The sequence below is a fragment of the Microtus ochrogaster genome, chromosome 8 (genome assembly GCF_000317375.1).
Source record: "Microtus ochrogaster isolate Prairie Vole_2 chromosome 8, MicOch1.0, whole genome shotgun sequence".
Lineage (NCBI taxonomy): Eukaryota > Metazoa > Chordata > Mammalia > Rodentia > Cricetidae > Microtus > Microtus ochrogaster.
In genome coordinates this window covers 46,285,437-46,311,692 of record NC_022015.1, presented here as the reverse complement: position 1 = coordinate 46,311,692, position 26,256 = coordinate 46,285,437, and the positions used below count along the sequence as shown (strand labels likewise).

Sequence of the window (26,256 nt, the reverse complement as noted above, 5' to 3'; positions counted from 1 at the left end):
AAATAAATAGAAAATTCAGGCCCAACTATGAAGAAATGAAGGTTTCATATGAACTTTGAAAAAAATCTCAAGATTGCTTAGAGTCAAATGCTGGTATATGCTTGTCACAGTACACAGCTATTACTGAGTCAACAGCTTCTATGAGCACCTCCCCATCTTGTAACCCAGACTAAGTCCAGAATAAGAACTTTTATTTTAGGGTAAATGCTAAGTAAACTCAGAAAGTTTGCATCTACAAAGAATCCACATGTCATCTCATGTTATAAATGGACAGTGCACTTTGGCAATAGAGATTTGTAAGCCAAGCCAGAAAAAAAAATGCTCCTTCTTCCACTAGCAGTACCCAGATTTTCCCAGGGACTGTCAATCACATTGACCAGACTTCCTTTCTCTGTCTAAAGAACCAGCAAAGAATCCAGGCTCGGCCAATCCAACACTCTTTCCCAGGAATCTGACTCTGAAGTGAGCAGTGAAAGACTGAAACTGGCCAAGGTTCATCTCTCCCAAGCCCAGCCGTCAGCTTCTCAGGCCTGCTGTGAGCTCACACCCTCAAAAGTTTTCTTCCTACTTCCTCAGTCAGTTGTTGGCTTCTGCAGCCTGCAATTCTTTGGCTCATCTGACCTCTCAGACAGACATATTAAAACATGTGTCTATTAGTTCTGTTTATACATAGAACTAATAGTTTGTTTATATAGGTGGAAATTCCTACAGTGCAATAAGCCCATGATCATTCTGTGAACTAAGAAAATTCCTTCATGTTGTTTTTTGGTTTTATTTGTCTGTAATTTTTAAAAGTAGCAATTTCTTATTCAGTTGATCAGAGGCAGGAATACAGTGATACAGCCTTCAGAATTTTGGCTATTTTTTTTATTGGAAAATAACTGAGGATCTTGAGGGTTTTTAAGTAAAATGTAAAAATTTCAGAATAATTTAAATGGGATTAATGTAGCACACTCCATTTTTAACAAATGTTTATGAAAAGGTGTAGGTATGCACGTATTGTAGGATATCCTGATGGAACTCTGATTCTCCTGAGTTTGCCAATAAAGTTTAATCTTTAATTAGTGAGCAGTGTTAGCAACTGGCTGACCAGAATTAGCCATAGAGGTTTAGGAGGACCCAGATATAGAGAGACACAGTAAGTAGCAGAGAGGGGCTTAGAAAGATTCTCAGGCAGTAGGGTTTTTATCCCAATCTGACTCCTGAGTTTTTATTGATAAAAGAACAATTAGATAAATGCTTCATGCATGCACATAAGCAAGAGTGTGAAGGCCAGAGGCTACCATTCTCAGAGGCTCTCACTAACCTGAAGCTTTCCAATTAAGCTAGCTGGCTGAATAATAATGAGCTTTAGGGACCCTCCTGTCATTGCCTCTCCAAGCTAGGTTTGCACTTCTTGATGGAGGAAGGTCATTGGTTAATTATAATAAAGAAACTGCTTGGCCCTCATAGGTTAAAACATAGGTGGGAGGAGTAAACAGAACAGAATGCTGGGAGGAAGAGGAAGTGAGCTCAGAGGCCATGCTCCCCTCTCCCGGGCAGACGCAAGCAAGCCGCCAGGTCAGACATGCTGAATCTTTCCTGGTAAGACCGGTGTTACACAGTTTATTAGAGATGGGTTGATTGGGATATCAGAATTAGCCAGTAAGGGCTAGAGCTAATGGACCAAGCAGTGTTTAAATGAATACAATTTGTGTGTTGTTATTTCTGGTGTAAAGCTAGCCGAGCGGGAGCCGGGCTGTGGGAAGAGGCCCGCAGCTCCTACTACAACTTCTGTGTAACCGTACCTCAGCATTTCACCTGGATTCTGATAAGTGAGCTCGGATCCTCACACTTGCAAGCCAAGTGCTTTACTGACTGGATCATCCCCCCAGCCCTACTGAGCTACCTTCATGGGACATGTCCTTCCTTGTTCTTAAGACACTGTAGTTCTGTTCCTCTTAGTACCCCTCCACCCCCCCCCAAAAAAAAGAAGACAGGTGACATAACAACAAAGTCCTCAGCTACTCAGGCAAAGGGAGCTACAAGTCAATTAGATGCTGGATAAGCCTGGTCATCAGAACTTCCAAGACTAAACTTAGAAACTATGTAAGGTTGAAAATCCCTTGTAGAAAATGCTTGCACCAGAAACATTTTAGAATTCAGAGGTTTTGGATTTGGTAGCATAAGCATTTATACAAGTATCTGTAAGATGGAAATTTATTTCTTTGTCATGCTCATGGTATGTACATAGCCTGATGAAAATTTTACAAGGATTTTTTGGTTTTTAATAATTTTACTGAATTTAGAAGAGGGGTCTGCAAGGCCCAGCAGGTAAAGGCACTTGTCATATACACTGACCGCCTGAGTTCAATCCCTAGGACTTACAGGGAGGGGGGCAGACTGATTCCCATAAGCTATCCTTTGCCCTTCACCAAGAGCACCATAACATTTGAGATCTTATATTTTCAGATCAGAGATGCTCAAAATATAGAACAAAAGGAAAGATGAAATTGTCAGCTTGATGGAAGCACAAGGTGAGTCCTCAACATCATTTCTTTTCACGTAACAGCGCCAAATTGGGTGCTTTTTTCTTGCTGAGACTGACAATGGTACAGACTATAGATACTTTTACACTGCCTGATACCCTGACTTGACAGTTCACAGAAATCAGAAAGCAGCTGCAAAGTGACCCCAGGATGCTCCTGGTCAGGAGTGCTCTACTTAATGAGCAAAAGTCTGCTTTGTACTTGACATGTTGTTGGGGAAAATATTACCAAAGAGCATGCTTGCTTCCTGCAAGGCACCTTGAAATCTGACTAAATAATGCATGCACATATAAAGCAATTACAACAGGAATACAGGAACACCACCAACTGTAAAATCCAGACCTTCTTCTCCAAGCTGTACCCTCAGACAATTCCCTAGCCATGCTTACTCAGAAGCAGAGGGTTGCTTCCTTTCTATTAACAACCAAATTCTAGACCAAGACAAAGAATTTAATTAAGAGTGCTGTGGGACAATGTTTTTACCTGTAAAGATTTGTTTCTTGTACTTGTTTAATAAAATGCTCATTGGCCCATAGCCAGGCAGAAAGTATAGGTGGGGCAACCAGACAGGAAGTAGAGGCAGGGCAAGGAGAATTCTGGGAAGACGGAAGTTTCAGTCTACAGTCATGACCCAGCTGCTGAGGAAGCAAGATGTGACTGCCTCACGGAAAAAGGTACCAAGCAGCCACATGGCCAACAAAGACAAGAACTATGGGCTAATATAAGTTATAAGAATTAGTTAATAAGAAGAGCCTGAGATACTGTGCCAATCAGTTTATAATTAATGTAGACCTCTGTGTGTTTTCTTTGGGCCTTAACAACTGCACGAACCAGGCAGGACAGAAACCTCTGCCAACAGAGCATATCTGTATATGATGATGGAAATTCACTCTTTGAGAAAGAATTAAATAATGAAGTAATCTCATGATTATACACTTTACATAAGCAGGTTTTACTAAATGACAATCTCCTTTATCATTAGCTATGAACACTTGTATTCAAAGAGAAGACAAGATGGTATTTATAAATAAACAAATTCTAGATCACTGTATCCTTAAAAGATATACTAACATGTGTTCACTCAACTTGGGGTGGTTAGAAGCAGCTCACCAATATATAAACATGCTTGCTTACTAGAGAACTCCCAAAGACAAGATAATGGATACCTACATTCAAGGAAAAATCAATCTTGGTAAAAGTGTGCAACTTACTGCAATTTATTACAAGTTGCTTCCTGAGTTTGGAATCCTTAGAATAGAGAGAAGCTTATAAAAAGACACTCAGTGCTATGCCATCTGGTTCACAGATCCTTCTATAGCCAGAAAAATTTCCCATTCAATGAAATAACACTTAGGCAATATCAAACGAAATTTCAATAGTACTGCAGTATTCCAAAAGATAGAACCAATTTTGCAACTGTGAACTATTTCCTAGTATCAAACAGGTCAGATAACAGTTAGGCTATCTCTTGCTTTATGACATATAAAAGCCAATATGGTGGAGTGTAATAGAAGAAGACATTCAAACATGAACCTCTGGCTTCTACAAGACGTCCCTGTGCACCCATGCACAAAGGGGAGGCAAAGAGAAAGAGGAGGAAAGAAGGAAGTGAGGGGAGGGAGAGAATGGGAATAGGGGAAGCGAGTGCATTTCTGACATCTACTGCTCATTCTGAAAGTGCTAAGGCACCATTCATGAACCACGCTGCCAAATGTTTCAACATGTCCACTTACCTTATTATGTTCATACTTGTATGGGATCTTGAGAGTGTCCATAGCTCTGATCATGGCCTGCATGGCTGTGAAGATGTTCTGATACACCAATTTGGTAAAGCCCCTCTTGTCTTCATCAGAGTATCCTGATCCATGGATGATCCTCATCTGCTTGATGAAGGTACTCTTGCCACTCTCTCCTGTCCCTGGAATGAAAATGGCAGCAGCACATTAGATCACAATTCCTTTGCTAGTCTCCGGATAACAAAACTAGATACCAGACCAGACTTTGCAGACACAAAAGACCTGCTGAGAGAAGCACTCATAGAAAGTCAAAATGCTACCTACAGAGGACACTTGGAAAGTTAGACCAATGATGGTCCTTTCAAAGGCAAATGAGCCCAAAAACTACTCCCATCTTAGGAAGCCTATGAGCATAAATCTACCAAACACCAACTTGTAACCCTACACCTCTGAGAAACAAGTGCAACTGCATCATGGGAAAATTACTGAAACTTGACAGACCCTTCTCCCTGCATTCTGGAAATGGCAATACCCTTTATACTGATACGTTTCCGAAATAAACAAGAGGAGACCTAAAACCTAAGACATTTTTTCTCCAGCCTGGAACTGGGGCAAAAACAGACAAAAGATCCTTGGAAGACACTAGTTATGCTCTGGACCACAGTATCCACAGTGCTTATTACAAGGGCCTGGTTTAGTTCTCTCTGTCACTCATGAGAAACAACAAATTATTGTTGGGAGATGTTTTTCTTCTCTTCACCATATTCAATATATATTTCTAAATCTGAAAACGTCACATTTCTGAACACAAATGCCTTTTGCCGTGTCCTTTTCCACTCTCCAACAATGTAAAGAACATAAAAAGCAACATTCTCGGTATTTAAGTATGAAAGAACAGAATGAGAAATGATGGCTTTCCTCCCGGCAAGTCTGCTAGGAAGGACGGGGAAATGGGAGGAAGGAAGGAGAGTAAGAGCGAGAACTGCAAATCCATCCTCATTCCATTTTGCTTTTGTGTTTAGATTTTATTGCTGTCTTCATAAACAATCATGAAAATTCCAATAAATACTAGAATTTTTACCCAAAGTATCTTAAATAACTGTCAAGCAATACAATGCCCTCAGATGTTACAATGAACGGTGATTCTGGACCCGATGATCTAATCTAGGTGGTTTGTCTATTTATTTCACATGTGTGGGTACATGCACAAAAATGTGCATATGGAGGTCCACGGTGAATGCCAGGAATTGTCTTTGCTCACTCTCCTCCATATTCACTGAGGCAGGTTCTTTCAGTTGAACCCGTAGCGCACAGATTTCACTAATATAGCTAGCCAGCCTATTCTGAGGATCCCTCTCACCTTTAGAGCCTTGGAATTATGAGCTCATATTTACAAGGGGGTAGGGATCTGAGCACCAGTGTTCACACTTGTGAGCTTTATACATTGAGCCATCTTTCCAGCCCTATGACTTTTAATAAGGTGATATACAACACCTTGAAATATAAATATAACACTGAAATGTGAATGCTAATTCATTTTAATGGAGTTAATTTGAAAATTATAATGAATATTCTATAAATCTCACCATGAATACCAGATATCTGAAAATGTCTCTCTCCAGTAGAAATGTAACCACAAATTAGTAATTATTATTAATTAATAACCTATAGAAGTTAGTACCTTTACTCTTTTTAAGCAATGAAAAAGATATAAGAAAAGCACTTAAGAATTTTGCTGTGTATTATTATCCCCATCCAAGGACTTGTTTTTGAAGACTGACTGTAGGTATGACCATCACACTAAAAAAAAAAAAATTGTGTGTGTGTGTGTGTGTGTGTGTGTGTGTGTGTGTGTGTGTGTATAATTATGTACATGTGAACGCAAGAAGTCCAGAGAAATAGAATCCCCCGGGGTATTTTCTGGAAATTGAACTCAGATTCTTTGTAAGAACACCAAGAGTCAAGAGCTAACTGCTGACTCATTTATTCATTCCCAAAGATTTTCATTTTTAATGATGTTGGGAAGGGGGTCCTGCATCTGTGCGTGGAAATGTACCCATGAATGCAGATGCCCAAGGAGGCCAGATAGGGGAGCCAGACCCCGTGGACCTGTAATTATAGGTGGTTGTGAACCACCTGACATGGGTGCTAGAAACTACACTTGGGTTATCTGCAAGGACAGAACGTGTTCTTAACCTACCACTGAGCCATCTCTCCAGTCCCAAGAGATTTTTTTAAAATATTTATTTATTTATTATGTATACAATATTCTGTCTGCATGTATGTCTGAAGGCCAGAAGAGGGCACCAGACCTCATTACAGATGGTTATGAGCCACCATCTGGTTGCTGGGAATTGAACTCAGGACCTTTGGAAGAGCAGGCAATGCTCTTAACCGCTGAGCCATTTCTCCAGCCCCCCCAAGAGATTTTAATTTATAAAGTTAACAAAAAAGAAAAACAGCAGAGTCAGGAACTAGCCCTTTCCTCCTTGTCATCTGAAAAATCTTTACATAATTACCCCTTAAATAAAAAAGACAAATAATGCATGAAATATGAGCTACACTGGCTTGTGTTTCTTTAGATCGTTTGAGGCAAGAACAGTCAACACTTATCTCTTTGGAGATATTCCTGGAGCCCTTAAGAAGGATGATGACAGTAATTATTATTGTTGTTATTAATATATTGATTAATAAATTAATATAATTAATATAGATATAGATTTATTGCTGTTGTTGTTGTGATTATTTCCTACTGCCAGAAACAGAGCCAGGCCTTCTTTCTCCCTCTTCCCATCTGCTGGGCACTGTCCTGCAGGTTGTCAGGTATAGGTTTCATGAACATCTTGGTCTTTGCCTTATATTTACTGCTTAGCCAAGACACGACAGAGGCAGCAGTGAGAAAGCAGGAGTTGTGTTCCTACAGTAGCTACTCAGATGTGCAATATCCCCTTCAAGAGACCACAAACTGCTGCTTTCGTCTCTTGAGTTTCTGGCTCTTACCATCCCTCACTACCGACTTCTGGTCCACTCTTTCATAAATCACTTCTCGGTTATTCAGTGGAAGTCTGTCAAATGTTTGTGACCAGAACTAAAGGAAAACAGAGGACAATTAAATGATGGACAGGAATTGAAAGGGAAGAGACTACTCTCTCTTCCTCTATTAGCCTGTTCCATAAGTTTTTCTATGAGTTGCTCTCTGGTTTGTCAAGTACAACATTTTCAGTACCTCATTGGCAAGACACTCTTTTGGAAGTCAACTGTGATGAAGAAACAGAGATCACTCGGTTAAATGTAAAAAAGCTCAAACCAGAATTTTAGGTTGAGTCTCCCCTCAGTACTAAGAAACATAGAAATAATTTAAGCCTATTAGACAGATTGTGTGCATCTGTATACAGAACCCTCCCACATTCATATTCTCTCTCTCTCTCTCTCTCTCTCTCTCTCTCTCTCTCTCTCTCTCACACACACACACACACACACACACACACACACACGACACAATGATTTGTGCTTTCTGGCAGCTCTTTCAAAACAAAGAAATTGGTGCACATCCTTTACACTTTACCAAGCACTCTGACATACACTATGTTCTGTCCTGTCAAAAGTCAGTGATATGGATGTCTGTATCATCACCCTCCTGCCCTGCTCTTTTTTTTTTTTGCTACAACGAATACATCTCCCATCAAAGCATTTAGTAATATTGAACAAGCAAGTCAACATATAAGAGAATGTGAGACCCATGAGAAATCTGCTTTCTCCTTCTGTAGCTCATGATGAACACAGCTAGAAAATGTCCCTATAAACGGTGCTTGTATCCTCAGGAACATGCTCTGCACTTCTTATCCTCGCTCCTGGACATATTCAAACTGAAGAACCATGCTACCTATTTTCCCCCCAAGCTATTAAAAGACCAGTTCATGTAGCATCTTTAAGTGGCTACAAAAAACACCATGCTTTTTCTTCCCCAATCCCTGACTCTGCATAAAGGGCACAGAGTATTCCCTACTTCACTCAGCATCACTTGCCATCAGAACAAATATTAAACACATTTAACAACCTATAATGGAGTACATGGCTTGGGAGGCTGATACCCCCCTCACCTCCCATCCTCCATGTTCACAGTTCGGGTTTTGTCAAGATCAACACAACCAAAGCCTACAGAGCCTGCCTCAATTCTTATCTTTTTTAATTCAATTCTCAGGAAGTATTCATACACTTATGTTAATTATTCTGCTGATTTGCATTAGGTGATCTGCAAATGGTTGTCAAAAATGACTTTCAAATCTACTCATACATTATCTTAAGGGTCATGAATTAGCATTTATTACTGAGAGCAATTATAGATTTAGTGGTTTGCTCTCTCTCTAATTAGCATTTTTTGTTGAAGTAATCATAGACTCATTGGTTCTGTCTCTCACACTCAAATTACCTTTTTGGACTACTCTCTTACCAAAAGAGCTGCCAATGGACAATCACACACAGAAGCATCCTCATGTTCTGAAAATGCAACTTCTACTGTGCCTGTTCTGAAGAATTCTGGTGTCTATCTACACATAAGGATCCAGCAAAACAAACACTGATATCACCAGGAACCCTAACACTCCACCTATCCATCCTCTTTCACATCGAAGAAAGGCAGGAAACAGACCTATGAGGACGTCTCCCAGGCTGAAGACCAATCTACAGCACTTCTAGGAGGTTTTAGATTATAGAGAAAAAAAAAATGTCAAAATACAGTCAGGAAAACAGTGGTATTGAAGACTATACAATGAATATATTCGCTTGATCCTGCCAAGACCTTTCTTGACTGTATTTAAAGATTGTGAAGTCTACATCTGAAGCCCTAGAGTGAATATAAAGACTGAGGCCAAAAGTCCCTTCTGGTTGGCCAGCTCCCAGATAAAGGGAGAAAAACAGAATGCAAGGTTCATGAGGCTGAGTTACAAGTCAAGTGACTTGTCTCAGGTCCACTGGATTAAAGCAGGAATATAAAGCATGGAATCTCAGGCCCAGCAAGTTGAACTTGAGCTACTTCCATATAAACTTGGATAAAGTAGAACCAGACACTTCCAGAATGAATTTCTAACAAGGAACATATCATCCACCCACAACCTGTGAGAATTAATGGTAAAATGTGAGATAAATGGGGTCAAACTCTCAGTCAAACGCACTCTGTGTGTGGTCCACACTCCAGGCAAACTATTTTTAAATGCACATTCTGCCTTCTGGGTTTGCTCCACTCACATTACCTGAGCAACTCTGAAAAGTCCTCAAACTGTCTCTTCACAAAACTGTCCTTCAAGGCAAGGACTGGGTGTATTTAATCATTATCCCCAGTATAGTCTAGTAGAAAATCCCAGACAGTTTTTAAAATGTAACAGAAAAAAATAACTAAAATTAGTAGCACCAATTATGAGTAGAAACTACATGGACCAGGAAGTTTAGTAATAGCTAACCCAGTTGTTTTCAAAAAATAAGCAGCCAAAGTGCATTGAAAATTAAACTATTTACTGGAAATATTTTGGAGATTGTGTGGCCCTAGGTTTCCCAAAATTGCTAAAGCCTCACGGAAGAGACACCTGATAGGCACTGCAAGGCTCATCAAAGTGTGTGTGTGTCCTCAGGAAGGAAGGAGGAGAGGGAAGGAGTGGGAGGGAAGAAGACTCTTCAGGCATGTCCACACATGCCATGTGCAGGCCAATGTGTAACATCAGGCAGTGTTCCTCACAAGTCATTTATGTTCTTTTGGGAATAAGTCTCTTATGCTGGAACTTGCCAAGTAGGTGAGTGGCTAGTCAGCCTGTTCCAGGGATTCACGTGTTCAAAGAACCAATACTGAAATAACAGACATACAGGACCACAACTGGTTGGCTTTAACTTGGGCTCTGGAGATCACACTGAGGTCTTCATGTCCATAAGGTAAACACGTTTCTAAGTGGGCTATCTCACAACGCCATGCTCACTTACTTGCTTGCTTTCGTCCTTTCTTTCCTTATTATTTGTTTATTTATAGTTTTTCTGTGTAGCCCTGGCTGTCCTGGAACTCACTCTGTAGACCAGGCTGTCCTCGAACTCACAGAGATTCACCTGTGTGAGTACTAGGATTAAAGGCGTGCACCACCACCTGGCCCCATCAATATTTCTGAAATGTGCCCATGATAAGCATCTATGAATTTAAAAATAAAAATAAAAACGTCCAAAAAAAAAATCAAAAGCCAGGCATGGCTGCAGCTGCCTATAATCCCAACACTTGGAAAGCAAAGGCTACAAGAACACCCAAGGCTCAAAGCAGATATATTCTACAGAATGAGTTCTAGGTTAGCCTGGGCTACAAGCAAGACTCTGTCTCAAAGACAAAAACAAACAGTAAAACTAAAACTAACATTAATGTGGTTTTTGACCATCTAAATATACTAAAAGTTCTGAATATATATACTTTTAAATAGTAGATGAGTTATATCCAATTTTTTAATTTAATAAACAAGTTATAATTTGGAGAACAGAAAGTGTCTTCGTGGTAAAGCTTTATGGGAAGTTCTTTATGCCCATTCACTCACCTTCCCATCTCCTTCCCTAGAAGCCTACCAGTATTATTTCAGAGAAAACTTTCAAGCCCAGAACTCACTGGTTTTACAAAGGAGGAAATGACTCATCCAAGGGATCTGCTAGTTGACAGTTAATCAGGAAGAAGACAGACTAAAACCTACCACAATCTCCTCGCTGTGAAAGGCTCCTGATCATATAACCATATAAACTGAACTATCCTCCTACTTAACAAAGTTAATATTCATCCTAGAATGTGCTTTTAAAATTAGAATATTTTAAATATTTCTTTCCAATTTTCCTTTTCTAGGTAAATGGTTTGTTTTTCTTTCTGTTCTTGAACAATGCCATATTGTTTCTATTTGCCATCTGTGGTAATTATTCCATGATACTAATTATGTTTTTGGAAATTATTAATGACTGTCTAAAAGGCTATCACAAGGACGAGTAATACTTAACAATTCCCTGGCATAAGGCATTCTGAGTATTTCCGACTCGTTGATTTGTATAAGGAATGACGGGAAGAGCGTTATGGCTAACTACTTCCTTAGAGGGGCAGTGCAGAAACATGCAGAGCACCTCTGGGGTGGCACTGGGTTCCTACAGCTATATCCCTCCTACTCTTTAGAAGCCTAAAATGTAAGAAACAAACAAACAAAGATCTTATTTCAATTTATACATTCACTTATGGAAGAAACATGTTCTAAACTTTTCTTGTCTGTATTGCTTTTCTGAACTTACCTTTACTTAAAATGTTATTGAAGGAATTGCTTTCTCTGCTGTTTCATTGAACTGTTTTATTTTTTAGGTGAAATTTGTGCTTGGGTATAAGCATTTCCCTAATTAGACATCTTTTTACTTACTAGTTTAAAAATTGGTGTATAAATTTCTAATTTATTGTGTTTACAGATCTATTTTCTGATTTCTTTCATTTGTTTGTGTTATTAAAAGCCTCAGACATGTAGATGTTATTCTAGATTTTATAAAAGGTTTACATTTTATACTTTCTTCATATTAATATGTGCTGTGTAGTGTATTTCATTTCATACCTCAACAGTGTTTTACAAACTTCATTCTACATCATAAAGCCATATTCGCACAGAAGTACTCCTACCAGAGAGAAGCGTCTGACCCCAGTACAGGATTGCTACACATCCCCTTATCCGCTCAAAAATGTTGAGCAATTAAAAACATGGGCCAGAGGTTGGGAATGTGCTCAGTTAGTAAAGTGCTCACCTCACATGTAGGAAGACCTGGGTTTGATCCACGTAAAACAAGCATAGTGATCTCACACCGGTAATCCCAGAACTTGGGAGGCAGCATTAGGAGGATAAGAAAACCAAGGTTATCCTCAACCTCTCAACATATCCGAAGCTAACCTCGGATACATGAGACGATGTCTCAAAAGTAAAGAAACTGAATATATGGACCATACTGAGTCTTGTGATAGCATCATGGCAAATCCATCCTTTATATCCTTCCTGGAAAACTTAACTAATAACACTTCCATCATTGACATTTGCTGACTGCACATTTATGTAAAGATGGATTCTAAAGAAAGGACTGCAGAAAAAAAATATTCCACAATGTTAATGATCCTAATCTCTTCTCAGCTTTATAAATCTATCTGTACCAATATGGTATATACTATGTGTTGTTAACCACCTTAGGACATGGTATATACTATACACCCTTAACCACTGTAAGACATGGTATATACTATGTACCCTTAACCACTGTAAGACATGGTATATACTATGTACCCTTAACCACTGTAGGGCATGGTATATAATATGTACCCTTAACCACTCTAGGGCATGGTATATACTATACACCCTTAACCACTCTAGGACATGGTATATACTATGCACCCTTAATCACTCTAGAACATGGTGTATACTATGCACCCTTAACCACTCTGGTTCCTCCTACTGACAGTTTTTTTGCTATGGATAAGTTCACGCTCTGTGTAAACATGCGTTCTCATGCAAACATTATAATCCTCTCTGGTATACAGTCCAACCCTCCGCGATCTCTGCAACTGTAGTTGTCAAACCCCAATATCTATTTTGTCTTCTTGATGTATTCATGAGTGGATGCCTTTTCCCTCCTGGCTTAGCATTTATCAAAGACTTGGTCATAAACTAGCACTCTGAAGTGTGACAGTAAAACCATCATGAGAGATGCATTCTTACTATAAATCTTAGCAACTTCAGCATACAATTTTTTTCTTTTCTTATGAGAATTTTCACTTAAAAGACACACTCCACAGCTTCCACCTGGCATATGTGAACTGCCATTATCACTACTCTTCTGCTTTAGAGGCATTATTAAGTAAGGTTACACAAACACTAATGCTATGATTTTTACCACAGTCAGTCAAATAACTGAGATACGACTAAGTAACAAGATAGCATAGACAGTGGGGATACATGGGAGAAAGGCATGATTAACATCACATAGCAAGGGTGGAGGTTACATTCTACTACTTTGAATAGTATACAACTTAAAATATATATTATTCATTTCTGGAATTTTCCACTTAGTATTTTTAGTCCTCAGCTAGCCATAACCAGATAACCAAACTGCAGAAAGAAAATCCCAGAAATGGAAAGTACTGTCAGTTTTCAATTAGTTAATCCATGTTAAAAGTATCTGTTACATAAAAGTAAATATATACTACCTAAAATTAGAATGTAAAATCAAGTGGAAAAATTAGAAAAGATTAATATAAGCCTGAGTAGAATGCCAAAAAATCTCTGAGAAACATTATTTTAGTGAAGTCAAAACTGTCCAAAAAGATGCAGGTTGAACAAACCAACACAAGACTGCACATTGCAGTGCTGAGATGTGCTCTAAAAGCTAGTGAGGATGTTTTCAAGTTTCATCCTGCAAGTCTCTTCCTCACCTCACCCTAGTCTTGGCCCTGATACAATTCTCTATTCCCCAAATCACTGAGGAAGCTCAGAATACTGAGATCTGCAGAATCTCAATATTAAACACCATGCTTAGAGATATGCAGTTCAAATCATGCCGTTCATATTTTTTTGAGTATGTACATGATATTCTTTCAGACTTCTAGGATACAAAGCACGTGTTGCTTTAACAAAGAGGATATTAGGAACTGGGTATAGCAATACTCTCCTATAATCCCACTACTCCAGAAGTTGAAGGAAAGGGACTGTGAGTTCAACACAAGCACAAGTATACGGAGAGATCTTGTGTGAATTTTTCCTTGGGAGACAAACAGATATTTATTCTCCCCAGACAGGATACCTGCAACAGAACAAAGAAACTATTCTACTCAAGTATAGCTTGGTGAACCAGTGAGTTTAATTGTGGTTATTTATGAAAGTATGAATAAGAAAAAAGAGCATGGGTAACTTCTGAACCAATCACTAAAGATGATGACTAGCCCCTCCCACCTCCATGACAGAAAGTTAATGACCCTACTCCTAAGCAGGTTCCAAATAGGTAATCAACGCTTCTGTTTAAGAGGACGAAAGACCATGCTGTGCCCAGAGGATGCATCCACAACATATGCAAATGTGCACATAATGTATGGTAAAAGATGAAGAATAAAATATTGAATAGTGATGGGCACTATGCATTTAACAGTTAAAACTGATGAAGCTAGTGGGGCACAGTAGCACAGGAGACACAGGCAGGCAGATCTCTGTGAGTTCAAGGCCAGTTTGGTTTATATAGTGAGTTGTAGACCTGGATTGCAGAGACAGGGATCAAGGAACATAGAATATTTCTCAAAAACATTTCAGCAGACTGCATAGCTTTGAGAGTCCTGAAAGATAAAGGACATGGTTTGGCTGTGTTCAGAATGGATGGAAAGGCCAAGGGAGTAGGTTATTCCAGTGATCCAAGCAAAAAAATAAAGGGAATTTAAACCAAGATAGCAGGAGGATGGGATGTGTGTAGTAAGAGTTCAAGGTAGGAGAAACAAAAACCCCAAATTCCAGATGGTTGGATAAAGATAACACAGCCTAGAGAAGCCCACAGTGGAGTCTCGGGAGAAAGAGTGCATTCACCCAAACTGTAAATTTATTCCAAGGAAAACCCTTACCTATACCTATAAAGTCTGTAGCATTGACATGGAAGATAACCCATGACCTAGAGGAATGTGGTTTATATTCCATTTTCTCAAATACAGGCAAGAATATGGCCGTGACTAAGCTCCTTCTGTTAACAGATGGATGAGTCAGAGTGATTGCAAAGCCAGGGTTACAATTTCACTTCCTAAGAGATAAATATCCTTAGCAAAGAAGTTATTTTGATCTCTAAGTTACACATACACATTTATTTATAATATGACACCACTGCTATATATCCACTTCTTTACAGAAAACAAGCACTTCACCAATGTTATTTGGAATGCATGAAAGGGATCATGAAAATACCAAGTCAAAATAACAACTACACTTTAAGAAAACTCTTCAGACTAAATATTCACCCACAAAATTTAGCATTGATTTTTTTTTCATAAAATAAAAAGCACGAATGCATTCCATCCAGATTTCTAGATCACACATAAAAGTATCCCTTTAAAAATGATGTGAACAGGAAATGGTGAGATATGCTTCAGGAAACTATGTGCAGACCTCAGTGAGCACTTCCTTAGGGCAAGTCATGTGCCCCTTTCTGAAGCAAGCAACCTATCTGCAGCAGGAGACAAGCCGAAGGTGGACCTGACATGCTAATTTCCAGCTTCACATTCATCAGACCAGCCACAAACAAACAAGCAGCATAAACAGCTTCCACCTGAGCAGGGACTTCATTGTCCTGAGCCCCCAACAATGACTCACATGGTTTCTGGAAGCTTACAGAGATCACAGGAGCCTGAGGAACACTAAGAATTCTCTCTGGCTTGAGGTTTTATTATTTCCCTTCTCTGTATGTTGTTTTACAACCTTAGAAACCAACAGTTATGATTTTCTCATAAGAAAATGTCAACCTATTATTTAATATACACTCAATTATCAACTCAAAGGAACTAAAAAATATAGTAGTCTTCTTTCAAGGTTACCATGTCCAATAGAAATATGAATCATTCTGAGCCTGTAAAAATGATTACCTCTTAAAGTAGGGGAATTATTAAGGAGCAAGAGGGATAAGTCAGTTTAATTAAGAAAGGCAATGATCTAGAATGTCTCAATAGATAGACAGGAGCTCAGATCATAGAATGTCATGCTTTGTTTTGAACACCAGTGATTTCAAATGGCACTGAAAATACTAGGAAGGACGTGCATGTGCTCTGAGACCTAGTAAGAATAATGTTACAGAAGAATTTGGAAAATAGAATATGTTATGGAAAAACAAAATTGTTAAATCCACTCCTGCACAACAGTTATTGATGAACATTGTCCATGTGCCATTAGAGATTAAAGTGAAAATTAATCTTAAACAGGACCTGGTGAAACAGACCTCTAAGACCAGCACTTGGGAGGCAGAGGCAAGAAGACTGAGAATCCAATGCCAGCCTTGAACAAAACTACAGAGACTGTCTAGCAAAATCAGTATCAGGAGGCTAAGAAGATGATTTAGTTAGCAAAGTGTTTGCTGTGCAAGCATGAGAATCTCTTTGATCCCCAGCATCCACATGAAAAAAGTTGGGCACAATAGTGTGTGCCTACCATCCCAATGTCAGGAAAACAGGCAAAGAAAGATACCTGGGGCTTGCTGGCCAGGCAGCACAGCCAAATTGATGAGCTCCAATGTCAGAGAAAGGCGCTGCCCCCACCCCCCGCCGCAAAAAAAAAAAAAAAAGACAGACAACAACTAAGATAGCAACATCTATCTCTGCTCACCCTAGTGTGTTTGTACATCCACTTATGTGTACGCACTCATGAACAAACACCAAAAGAAAGCAACAATACAAAGCAAACAAAATAAAACAGAACTACAGAGGAATTCTTCCTTTCGGTTGGGGAGGGGGCTTTAGGAGGAATGGTGGGATCCATGATTGAAACAGATAATGTATTATCCCCATTTTTACATTCCCACTTGAGAGGGGACAACTAATGCTGACCAAAAGTATCAATACCTACTAAGGTATTACTAGTAATATTATTAGTAATAATAATACCACCCAGCAAGGATTCTTGGCTAATACTGAACATTATTTAGAACACAGAGATAGCCAAAGATTAATTTCAGAGAATCTAGTAACTACAGGGTGGAAAGATTTACTAGCAACCACTGGGATCTCATTTCCCCTAGAACAGTGGTTCTCAACCTATGGGTTGCCAACTCCTTTAGGGGTCAGACAACTGTTTTACATGAGTCACATATCAGACATCTTGCATATCAATATTTACATTATAAGTCATATCAGTAGCAAATTTACAGTTATGAAGTAGCAATGAAAACAATTTCATAGTTGGGGTCACCACAACATGAGAAACTGTATTGAAGGGTTGTAGCATTAGGAAGGTTTTAAGAACCACTGTTCTAGAAAGATACAACAAAAATAATGTTTAGACTGAGTCTTTTGTATACAATGCTCAAGTCTGGAAACAAGCACATGAAGTAAGTACTTCTCTTGATAAGATGTGATTTACTCTGAAGCAATCCAACTATACCTCTTGTAAATTTACATGTGCTATCCAAAGAGGAACATCTGTCACCAACTGACAGCAAAACAATTTCTGCAGCCAGTTAAGAATTGCCCTGTGACTAGCTTTGATGGTATAAGATGGTGTGGTCCAAGTATCCAAAGGAGGGAAAGCAGCCAACAGTCCTACCCAGTTATAACACCTATGTTGCGGAAGCTCCTTCCACCCCTTCAGCCAATAGCCGCTGAGATACCAGCCCATTGGGGCGTGGTCTCTCTCCCTTTAAAAAAGGGGCCACTTCCCTCCACTCCCTCTCTGGCTTCAGGCTCCACTTCCTTCCTGATTGCACAGAGGGCTGTTGTCTGGGACAGTGATCTGTAAGTTTTTCCCCCTTAAATAACCATTCTATTAATCATAATTCCAAACTGTTGTGGGATTGTTTGTGACTTACGCCTTCACACCTATAAACCACACACAATAATAACCAGTATGGAAGCATAACCCTAACGTATAGTAGTGGCATGCAGACCTCAACAATAACCAGGAGCTTCTCTAATTAGACTTAAGACCCGCTCTACAAAGGGGAAGCCATGCCTAGTACTAGAAACCAAACTAACTACTCAGTGCTAGTGAAGTTGTTCATCTTAGAGGATGAAAACATACAACCACCATTTTACTAAACCAGCATAAACTCTAAGAACGCTCTTAATCTTTGTTCTTGTACTCTAAGATAAGTCTCTTATCTCTTCTCAAGCAATTTCTCTTTGCAAAAGATGGAGACCAATGCAGAAAATCACAACCAATCAAGATGCAGAGTTGTAGAGTTCAGTCCCAGTGGACACATCTATAAAAGGCCTCCTTCACCTAAGGCTCAGAGAACATTGTGGAAGAGGGGCATAAAGATTTTAAGAGTCAGAGGAACAGGGAACAGGCCCATAAAGCCACCCAACATAACTCCCAAACATGAGCTGAAGAGGGGCAACAACAGATATGCTAACGTAGAGAAAGTGTAGGAGGCCTTAACCCAGAAATCCAGACAACTAAAGAATGAATGCTGAGAGTGGGAGAAACCGTCTTCCCCAGGGAAGGGCACACCAACTGGTTATCCAATACCAAATTGTCTGCCCTGAAAACATACATGCAAATAACATTATATAGACGAGCAGGTTGTATTTACATACTTAGCAATGTACATGTACATATCTATATATAGATATGTATTTTTGGCCTCTGTTTTTCTTTAATTGTTCTTACATATATGTACATATCTATATATAGATATGTACATATATGTAAGAACAATTAAAGAAAAACAGAGGCCAAAAATCTAAAGGAGGGCTGGGAAGGGGGGAAGGGGAAGAGGAAAATGAAGCAATTACATGATAATCTCAAAAAATAAAAGAACGAATTCTAAAAGAATTATCCTAGGATTTATTCCATTAATTTAAATTCTATCCTATTCTTTGTTTTCTCTGATAGCCATATGATTCTACAGCACCCAAGCCAGTGTCAGTAGGAGACAAGAGAATGATAAAGAACCAAGGCTTTCTCAACTCAGTGTTTTCAGACACACCGATGGTCAGTCTAAGCCTCAAGAAGTGAGTAGTGCCTTTCTACAGAAATCGACCTTCTTCCTTTAAAGACAATACTTGTCACTCAAGGTGAACACACCTAGAAATGTCTGAGCAGGACATAAGAACTGGCTCTCTTAAGCCAGATTTGTTACTTGAGGAGATAAAAGAACAAATGTACCTCAGTACATTTATTAATGTTTCTATAAGTTTTTCACATATACAACTTCCCATCATCTGACTGGTGAGGAGGAAATAAGACCAATGTCTTAATGCAAACTGAGCTTCTCCTCTGACCCCAGAACCAACAGTCAGTCCACCAAGTTCAGAGGCAAAAGAGAAACATCATAACCAAGATAACATATGGCTGTCGGTAAAGGTCACAGGACGCACATATAGAAAATAAATTTTGTAGCATATACTCTGGTGATATGTTTTTATAAACTGACTAATAACACATTAATGTAACATTTACTTAACTTGGATAATAAAGTATGAGCAAAATTTAAAACACCAAGCAAACAAGCAAGAAGCAAAGCAACTTATACCCTACCCTTCCTTGAACTGTTTCATGGAAGGGGGGAGGGGAATATAAGACACCTAAGGAAAGCAGCGCATCACAAAGACTATGCTGATGAGAACCAACAATGAAGTCCACAGAAACTAAGTCAACTGAATGAAAAATATTTAAACAACAAAAAACAGAAAATACCAAATCACTAGTCCTTGCTAAGTTACCTATCTCCAGCATTTGTAAAATCACATTACCTGTCCAGCCCATTCTCCCCAGACACACTGGACAGTTGAGGTGGGGCTTCAAACCCAAAGGTTACAACACTGACTTGCTTATCCTGTTGTCTGCCCATAGCTTTCCCAATTACATTTACCAGTATTTTAAGGCTGGAAATAGACTACAAATTCAACCGAACAACTGATAAAATATTCTGCTATGCCACAAAACTGTGCTAAGAATGTGGAGATGGGACAGCCTTCCCTGACCTTGCAATCTCTAATGCCTATGACTACCTCAGAGCACTGAGAAATCCAGGACAATCAGGAAACACAGAGCCTGTCTCAAGATATGTATGTGTGCATGTTTAAAGTAATTAAGACACTGCTGGTTTATTTCATTATAACAAAAACAAGCACAGAAAAATAACAGCACAACTGAGTGTATAACTTAATGCCAGCATACTTGCAGGTATGTATAGCCATCACCACAGTCAACTTCAGAACATTCTCTTGTAGGTAACAAAGGTTCTAATGTGTTGTCAAACAACTAACTACTAGAAACAGCAGATTAGTTAGCTATATAAGCTGGTTACTAGATGACTTTCTTTTCCCTCTACCATTTTTTTCTACTTTAACACATAGATTAGAATGTAATTAACATCTTAGAAGGCAGTTTCAATTTCCAAGAGAGACCCAGAAAAAAAAAAGATGTGCCCAAAAAAAGTTTCTAGTGTGTGTGGTTCAGGCAGAATGTATGAGTCTGAACTGTAGAATGAAAATGGACAAGAATTAAGGATTTACCAACGAAAGGACAGGCTGGAGCTGCTCTGTGCTGGAACAGGGGTGAGATGAATACAAGAGAAAATCACAGCTCCACTGCAGGAGTTGAGGAAAGAGTAGTAGCATGCTTAGCCTGCCCCATCAGAAGATCACAAAGAAAAACCTACTTTATTGGAAAATGAGTTGCTTTGGTAAGTGTACTTGCCTACAGGATGTGAAAGCTTGAGTGCAGCTCTAGAAACCTGCCTCCTGTGCCTGTGCAAGAGAAACACCTCAAATACAAACAACTGAGCACTCATCCAGGGGCCAAAGCATGGGGCACTTCCGGATGCAAGGCTTACCAAGGAAGAAGGAGCAGTTGGTACAAAATAGGTAGCACTGGGAAGACCCACTGTCTGTCTGAACAAAGGAGGAGAGGACAGGAAAGAAGGGGCTGTGTGTGAGCACTACCCAAGATACCTTAAGATGGGAACAAACAGACCAAGTGGATCCAGCCCAGGGCCATGGACCTCTTTCCCAGTGTTCTCTTGTATCAAGTGCGCCCCATGCATTCATAATGCAGTAAAGGAACAAAGGCCAAGGATGGTCCTAGAAATGTGAATATGGACACATATTATATGTGATCTTTTATGGCAGTGACCACTGGATTTTGCCTCAGAAATTCCTCCACTGGGCGAGAACTAAACTTCTAAATTCTGTTAATGCGGGCAGTGGCTAGAAGTGAGTCATATGTCTTCAGTTTGAGCAGAAAGTATGTCCCTATATCACAAAGAACAAAACATGTTTCTTCACACCTCCCAAGGAGGCTTAGTCATCTTACTTGAAAGTCAGTTCTTTTCACTAAAGTTAACTAAAAGTTTGGAAGGGCTCAACTGATATCCCAAACTACTGTTGAGTCTGTAAGTTCATGGAATTTTACTACTTTGGGATAGTATAAACCATAAATGATTCAAACCACTAAATAAAATCCACCCTCTTTCCTCTCCCAATTTATCCCCAGAAACCTATAACCTAAACTACGAATCACTTGGGGGGATCATTACAGAAATTTCATTTCAACCTAATTTTAAACTAATTAGACTGTCCTAAAAAAAATTGTAAGTAGTCAAATATGCTGCATAAAAAGAACACTTTTAGTTGGTACTTTGAGACATGGTTAGTGAACTCTTATCCACATTAAGAATTATAAGGCCAGGGATATCGCCTTGGGCTCCTGAGAGCCACTCTAGGTTCAAGTCTCTTGCCAACCCTAAGGTGGCTCCCTTAACTAAGAATTGTGCTTCCGTGCTCCCCTATCCAACCTTCCTTTATCCCAATCATCCTTTTTCCCCAAGTTCCCCCCATCCTCCCCTTCTCCCTTTTCTCTCCCCATCTCCCCTTACCCCCATCCCACCCCACCCCCAAGATCCCAATTTTCTCCCTGGCAATTTTGTCTACTTCCCATAGCCAAGAGGATAACTATATGTTTTTCCTTGGGTTCACCTTCTTACTTAGCTTCTTTAGGTTCACCAATTGTAGACTCCGTGACCCTTATTTATGGCTAGAAACCAATTATGAGTGAGTACATCCCATGTTCATCTTTTTGGGTCTGGGTTACCTCACTCAGTATAGTATTTTCTATTTCCATCCATTTGCATGCAAAATTCGAGAAGTCATTGTTTTTTACCGCAGCGTAGTACTCTAATGTGTATATATTCCACACTTTCTTCATCCATTCTTCCATTGAAGGGCATCTAGGTTGTTTTCAGGTTCTGGCTATTACAAATAATACTGCTATGAACATAGTTGAACAAATGCTCTTGTCATATGATAGGGCATCTCTTGGGTATATTCCCAGGAGTGGTATTGCTGGGTCCAGGGGTAGGTTGATCCTGAATTTCCTGAGAAACTGAAACACTGATTTCCAAAGTGGTTGCACAAGATTGCATTCCTTGGGCAGCTGAGGATTGGGAACCTGAAATGACCCTATCCTATAGCAATACTGACGAATATCTTGCATATCACCATAGAACCTTCATCTGGTGATGGATGGAGATAGAGACAGAGACCCACACTGGAGCACTGGACTGAGCTCCCAAGGTCCCAATGAGGAGCAGAAGGAGGGAGAACATGAGCAAAGAAGTCGGGACCACGAGGGGTGCACCCACCCACTGAGACAGTGGGGCTGATCTATTGGGAGCTCACCAAGGCCAGCTGGACTGTGACTGAAAAAGCATGGGATAAAACCGGACTCTCTGAACATGGCGAACAATGAGGGCTGATGAGAAGCCAAGGACAATGGCACGGGGTTGTGATCCTACTTAATGTGCTGGCTTTGTGGGAGCCTAGCCAGTTTGGATGTTCACCTTCCTAGATAAGGACGGAGGGGGGAGGACCTTGGATTTTCCACAGGGCAGGGAACCCTGACAAATCATTGGACTAAAGAGAAAGGGGGAGAAGGGTGGGAGGAGGGGGAGGGAAATGGGAGGCTGGGAGGAGGCGGAAACTTGTTTTGTTTTCCTTTTCTCAATAAAAAAAAAAAAAATTATAAGACCATGTGGCAAACTTAAGCCCCTGCTTATATTTTTCAAGCAAAAATAAATTTAGTCTGATTGCAATACTTCCCATTTAGAATTCCCTTCTACTTAAAAGATCAGGCTGATCATATAATTTATGATCCCTGAATTTTGGAGTAAAGGGAGCACTGCTAAAATTCATGCAGAGTGCTATGGAGAAAGCATGGTGATGCCAGTCAAACTGGGATGTATATCTGAGTGCCCTGTTGACGGCATATCCTGGAATGAGAGAGACCTAAAAGAGCACACTGAACAAAATCATAAAGCAGATTTCATAAAGGTTATAGAATGAAAACAAGAAAGCTCACTAGTGCAGTATTACTCAGGGCACTTAAAAGTCTACAGCACAAGAATAAAAAGCTACAAAGGTGGCACCACCCAGGAGTGACACACATCTTACAGAGCTAGTCTCGAGCTTTAACTGTATCATTTACTCTTTGTCTGCTTTTAGAAAATATTAAGTGGCTATAAAATAAAAATTAATAAGGCTAACTAAAAATTTAGAAGGGAAATTTAATTGGAAATTAGAAGAACTATTAATAGGAAAGCTTAATTTGAAATTAGAAGACTGTATTACTTTTCTCATTGTTGTGACCAAATAAATCCTTGACTAGAACCAACTTTACGAAGGAATGGTTTATTTGGGTTTGCAGTTTGAATGGGCACAGTCCATTGTGGTGGCAGCAGGAGTTTAAGGCCACTGGAACACTGCACAAGCAAGCCTGGAAATAGAAAGCAGACAGGAAGTAGTTCCAGGTTTTAAATGTTAAAGGCCAGTCTCACAGACTCACTTCCTCCAGCAAGGCTGTACCGCCTACCGGCTTAGTAACTTCCCAAAAGAGCTGGAAAGCAAGGAGTAAAACACAGGATAGGCCTGTTCACACTTGCACCGCAGCAAGCGCTGACAGAGTAATTCTGTAAAAGTAACAGACCCACAGAATTGAGACTCCACAAACCTACCATTGTGACAGCTCCTGTTATGAACAACAATATTTACAAAAGAACAAAAAGAATTGATAGCAATGAGGGGAGGAAGGAAGATAAATTATGTAAAGTGTTTGAAAATTACATTTTTAAAAGGAGAAAGGAGCTGGGATAAGTTCTGATGTTAGGAAAACTTGCCTATCACACAAAGGGTCCTGGGTGTGAGCCCCAAGACTGCCTGACCTAGGTGTGTGCACAACTGGAATTCCAGCTCTTGAAAACACAGGCCAGGGAGTGAGAAGATCAAGATTCTCTTACCTACCCAGGGCCAGCAGGGATTATGTGAGAACTTGTCTACAACATTTTAAAGCCAATAAGGAAAAATGACTAATTCAGAATGTAATCCACTAAGATAATTACAAGTCATATAGCAGTAATATACTTTTCACTTGTTTAACTGGCAAAGTTTTTTTGAGATAAGGATCTCACTACATATCGCCTAAGGCTGTGATTACAGGTATGCAGCACTGCTGTCTGTGTAGATGGAAAACTTGTTTAGAAATGACAGCAATCAGAATTTGGAAAGCTAAGGGGAAAGTGGCAGTCTACATACCAGTGTGGGATACACAGGAAATCTACAATGCTTTCCAGAGAACCTAAGTCACAGCCAGGATACACACTTCTGCAGTAATAATTTTACACTAATGTTGCACAAAGAAATACATAATTAGCTAATGATAGCGACAGAATATGTGTTATACAGTTAATTAGAAACATTAAAAATTAAAACCTAAACATTCAACAACTGAGAAGAGCAAATGATAACACTATGTGATGGGAGACCATACGGTTACAGAACACTGTATTTACTGTACTTCTAAAATAGGAAACCGTGGACTCCCAAGTCCTCATGTAAACATGCCTTAAAAAATATGCACATACACATGCACACATAACATTACATAAAAAGTGGTTTTTAATAAAAGATTTATAATAAAAAGCAAAAATTAATGATATCTATATGGTAGATTAAGAAACTTCTCATTTTCTTTGGCTAACTTATATTTTCCCAATTTAACAAATTTATAAAGTATGACTTTGTAAAATAAAAAATGTCAAAAACTGAAAAGTCTACATTCTGCCTCATTCCAGATTTTAAACTGTGGTGTGACAGACATAGTAACAGAGCTAAAGATCATGACCTTTAAGTAGAAGACAGCAAACAAAACGTGGTATAGAGTGGTGACTGACTTCCCAAGACCGAGTCTTATGAAGATAAAAAATTAGAGAAAAATATACAAGAAAGAGTTAAAAGTGGTCAAGTATTCTAAAAAAAAAATATGATCATATTCGTATAGCATACGCAAGATATTCCAGAATTGTGCTCCAGGTTTATTATTAATTTACAATTATATCACTCTATGAACACCATGATGTCATTACAAAATGGCTGTCTAAGAGCATAAATGATCTGGCACACACGTAGCTTAAAGCCTTGGTCCTCATGTTACCAGCCCCTGATCAAAGAAAACAAAAAATAACACATTCCCATTATGTTTCTTGTGAAACTCACCCAAAAGAAAGAAGACAGTAAATCTTCACTAAATATGATACCTTAATAGTTCTCAACACCTCAGGGACTCAATTATACGTGAGATTCAAAGAAAAGAGGTTGGCCATAATTATTAGGTTTACCCACTTCCTAATCCATGCACACAAAAGATTAGAAAATAAAAAACACTTGAAAAGAAATTTACTAAAAACTGTACAACAGCTTGAATTGTAACAATACAAGTAATAAAGTTTATTAATATTTGACAAGTTTTAAATAGGTATTTATTAAATTTTAACCAATCTTTGTAAATCCTACAAATGTACACCAATTCCTACCTAGCCAGTTATGCACCGTGGATGGTGCAATCACAGAGTTCCGGTTTCTTCTCATCAGTGGACAGAATTGAAGCAATAACCAACAACAGCACAGGCACAGAGCACAGGTGCAGTGAAGAAATAACCTCAGTGGCAAGGATCTGAACTCATAGAACCCATTTGTCTTCAAAGGCTTCTCTAAGCAACGCAAATCTGAAGGTTATTTAAACCCAGGAAACAAAGAAAAGGGCTCCCTCTTGGGGATTTTGATTCTTAGAGCAAACCTGAACTTCATAATTTTCAAGTCAAGCTACAAATCACAAAATAAAGCTTTATGTCTTAACAAAAGGAAAAACATAACATATCATTCTGGTCAATGATGTTACAGCATGGGCAAAGAACTTTTTCTGATATGAAAACATGTGGTTTGACCCCAGCCTGGTGCTCAGCTC

At 39.2% G+C, this 26,256-nt stretch overlaps 1 protein-coding gene across 1 annotated transcript in view; it reads right to left on the bottom strand.

Moving 5' to 3' along the window:
- Positions 1-4,441, bottom strand: part of LOC101982105 (guanine nucleotide-binding protein G(q) subunit alpha) — a 141,709-nt gene extending 137,268 nt beyond the window's left edge. Inside the window, exon 1 of the mRNA XM_026781326.1 lies at positions 4,262-4,441. Coding sequence (XP_026637127.1) covers positions 4,262-4,408 — 147 coding nt within the window. The 5' untranslated portion in view covers positions 4,409-4,441. The remainder of the gene's footprint in view (positions 1-4,261) is intronic.
- Between the last annotated feature and the right edge of the window lie 21,815 nt (positions 4,442-26,256).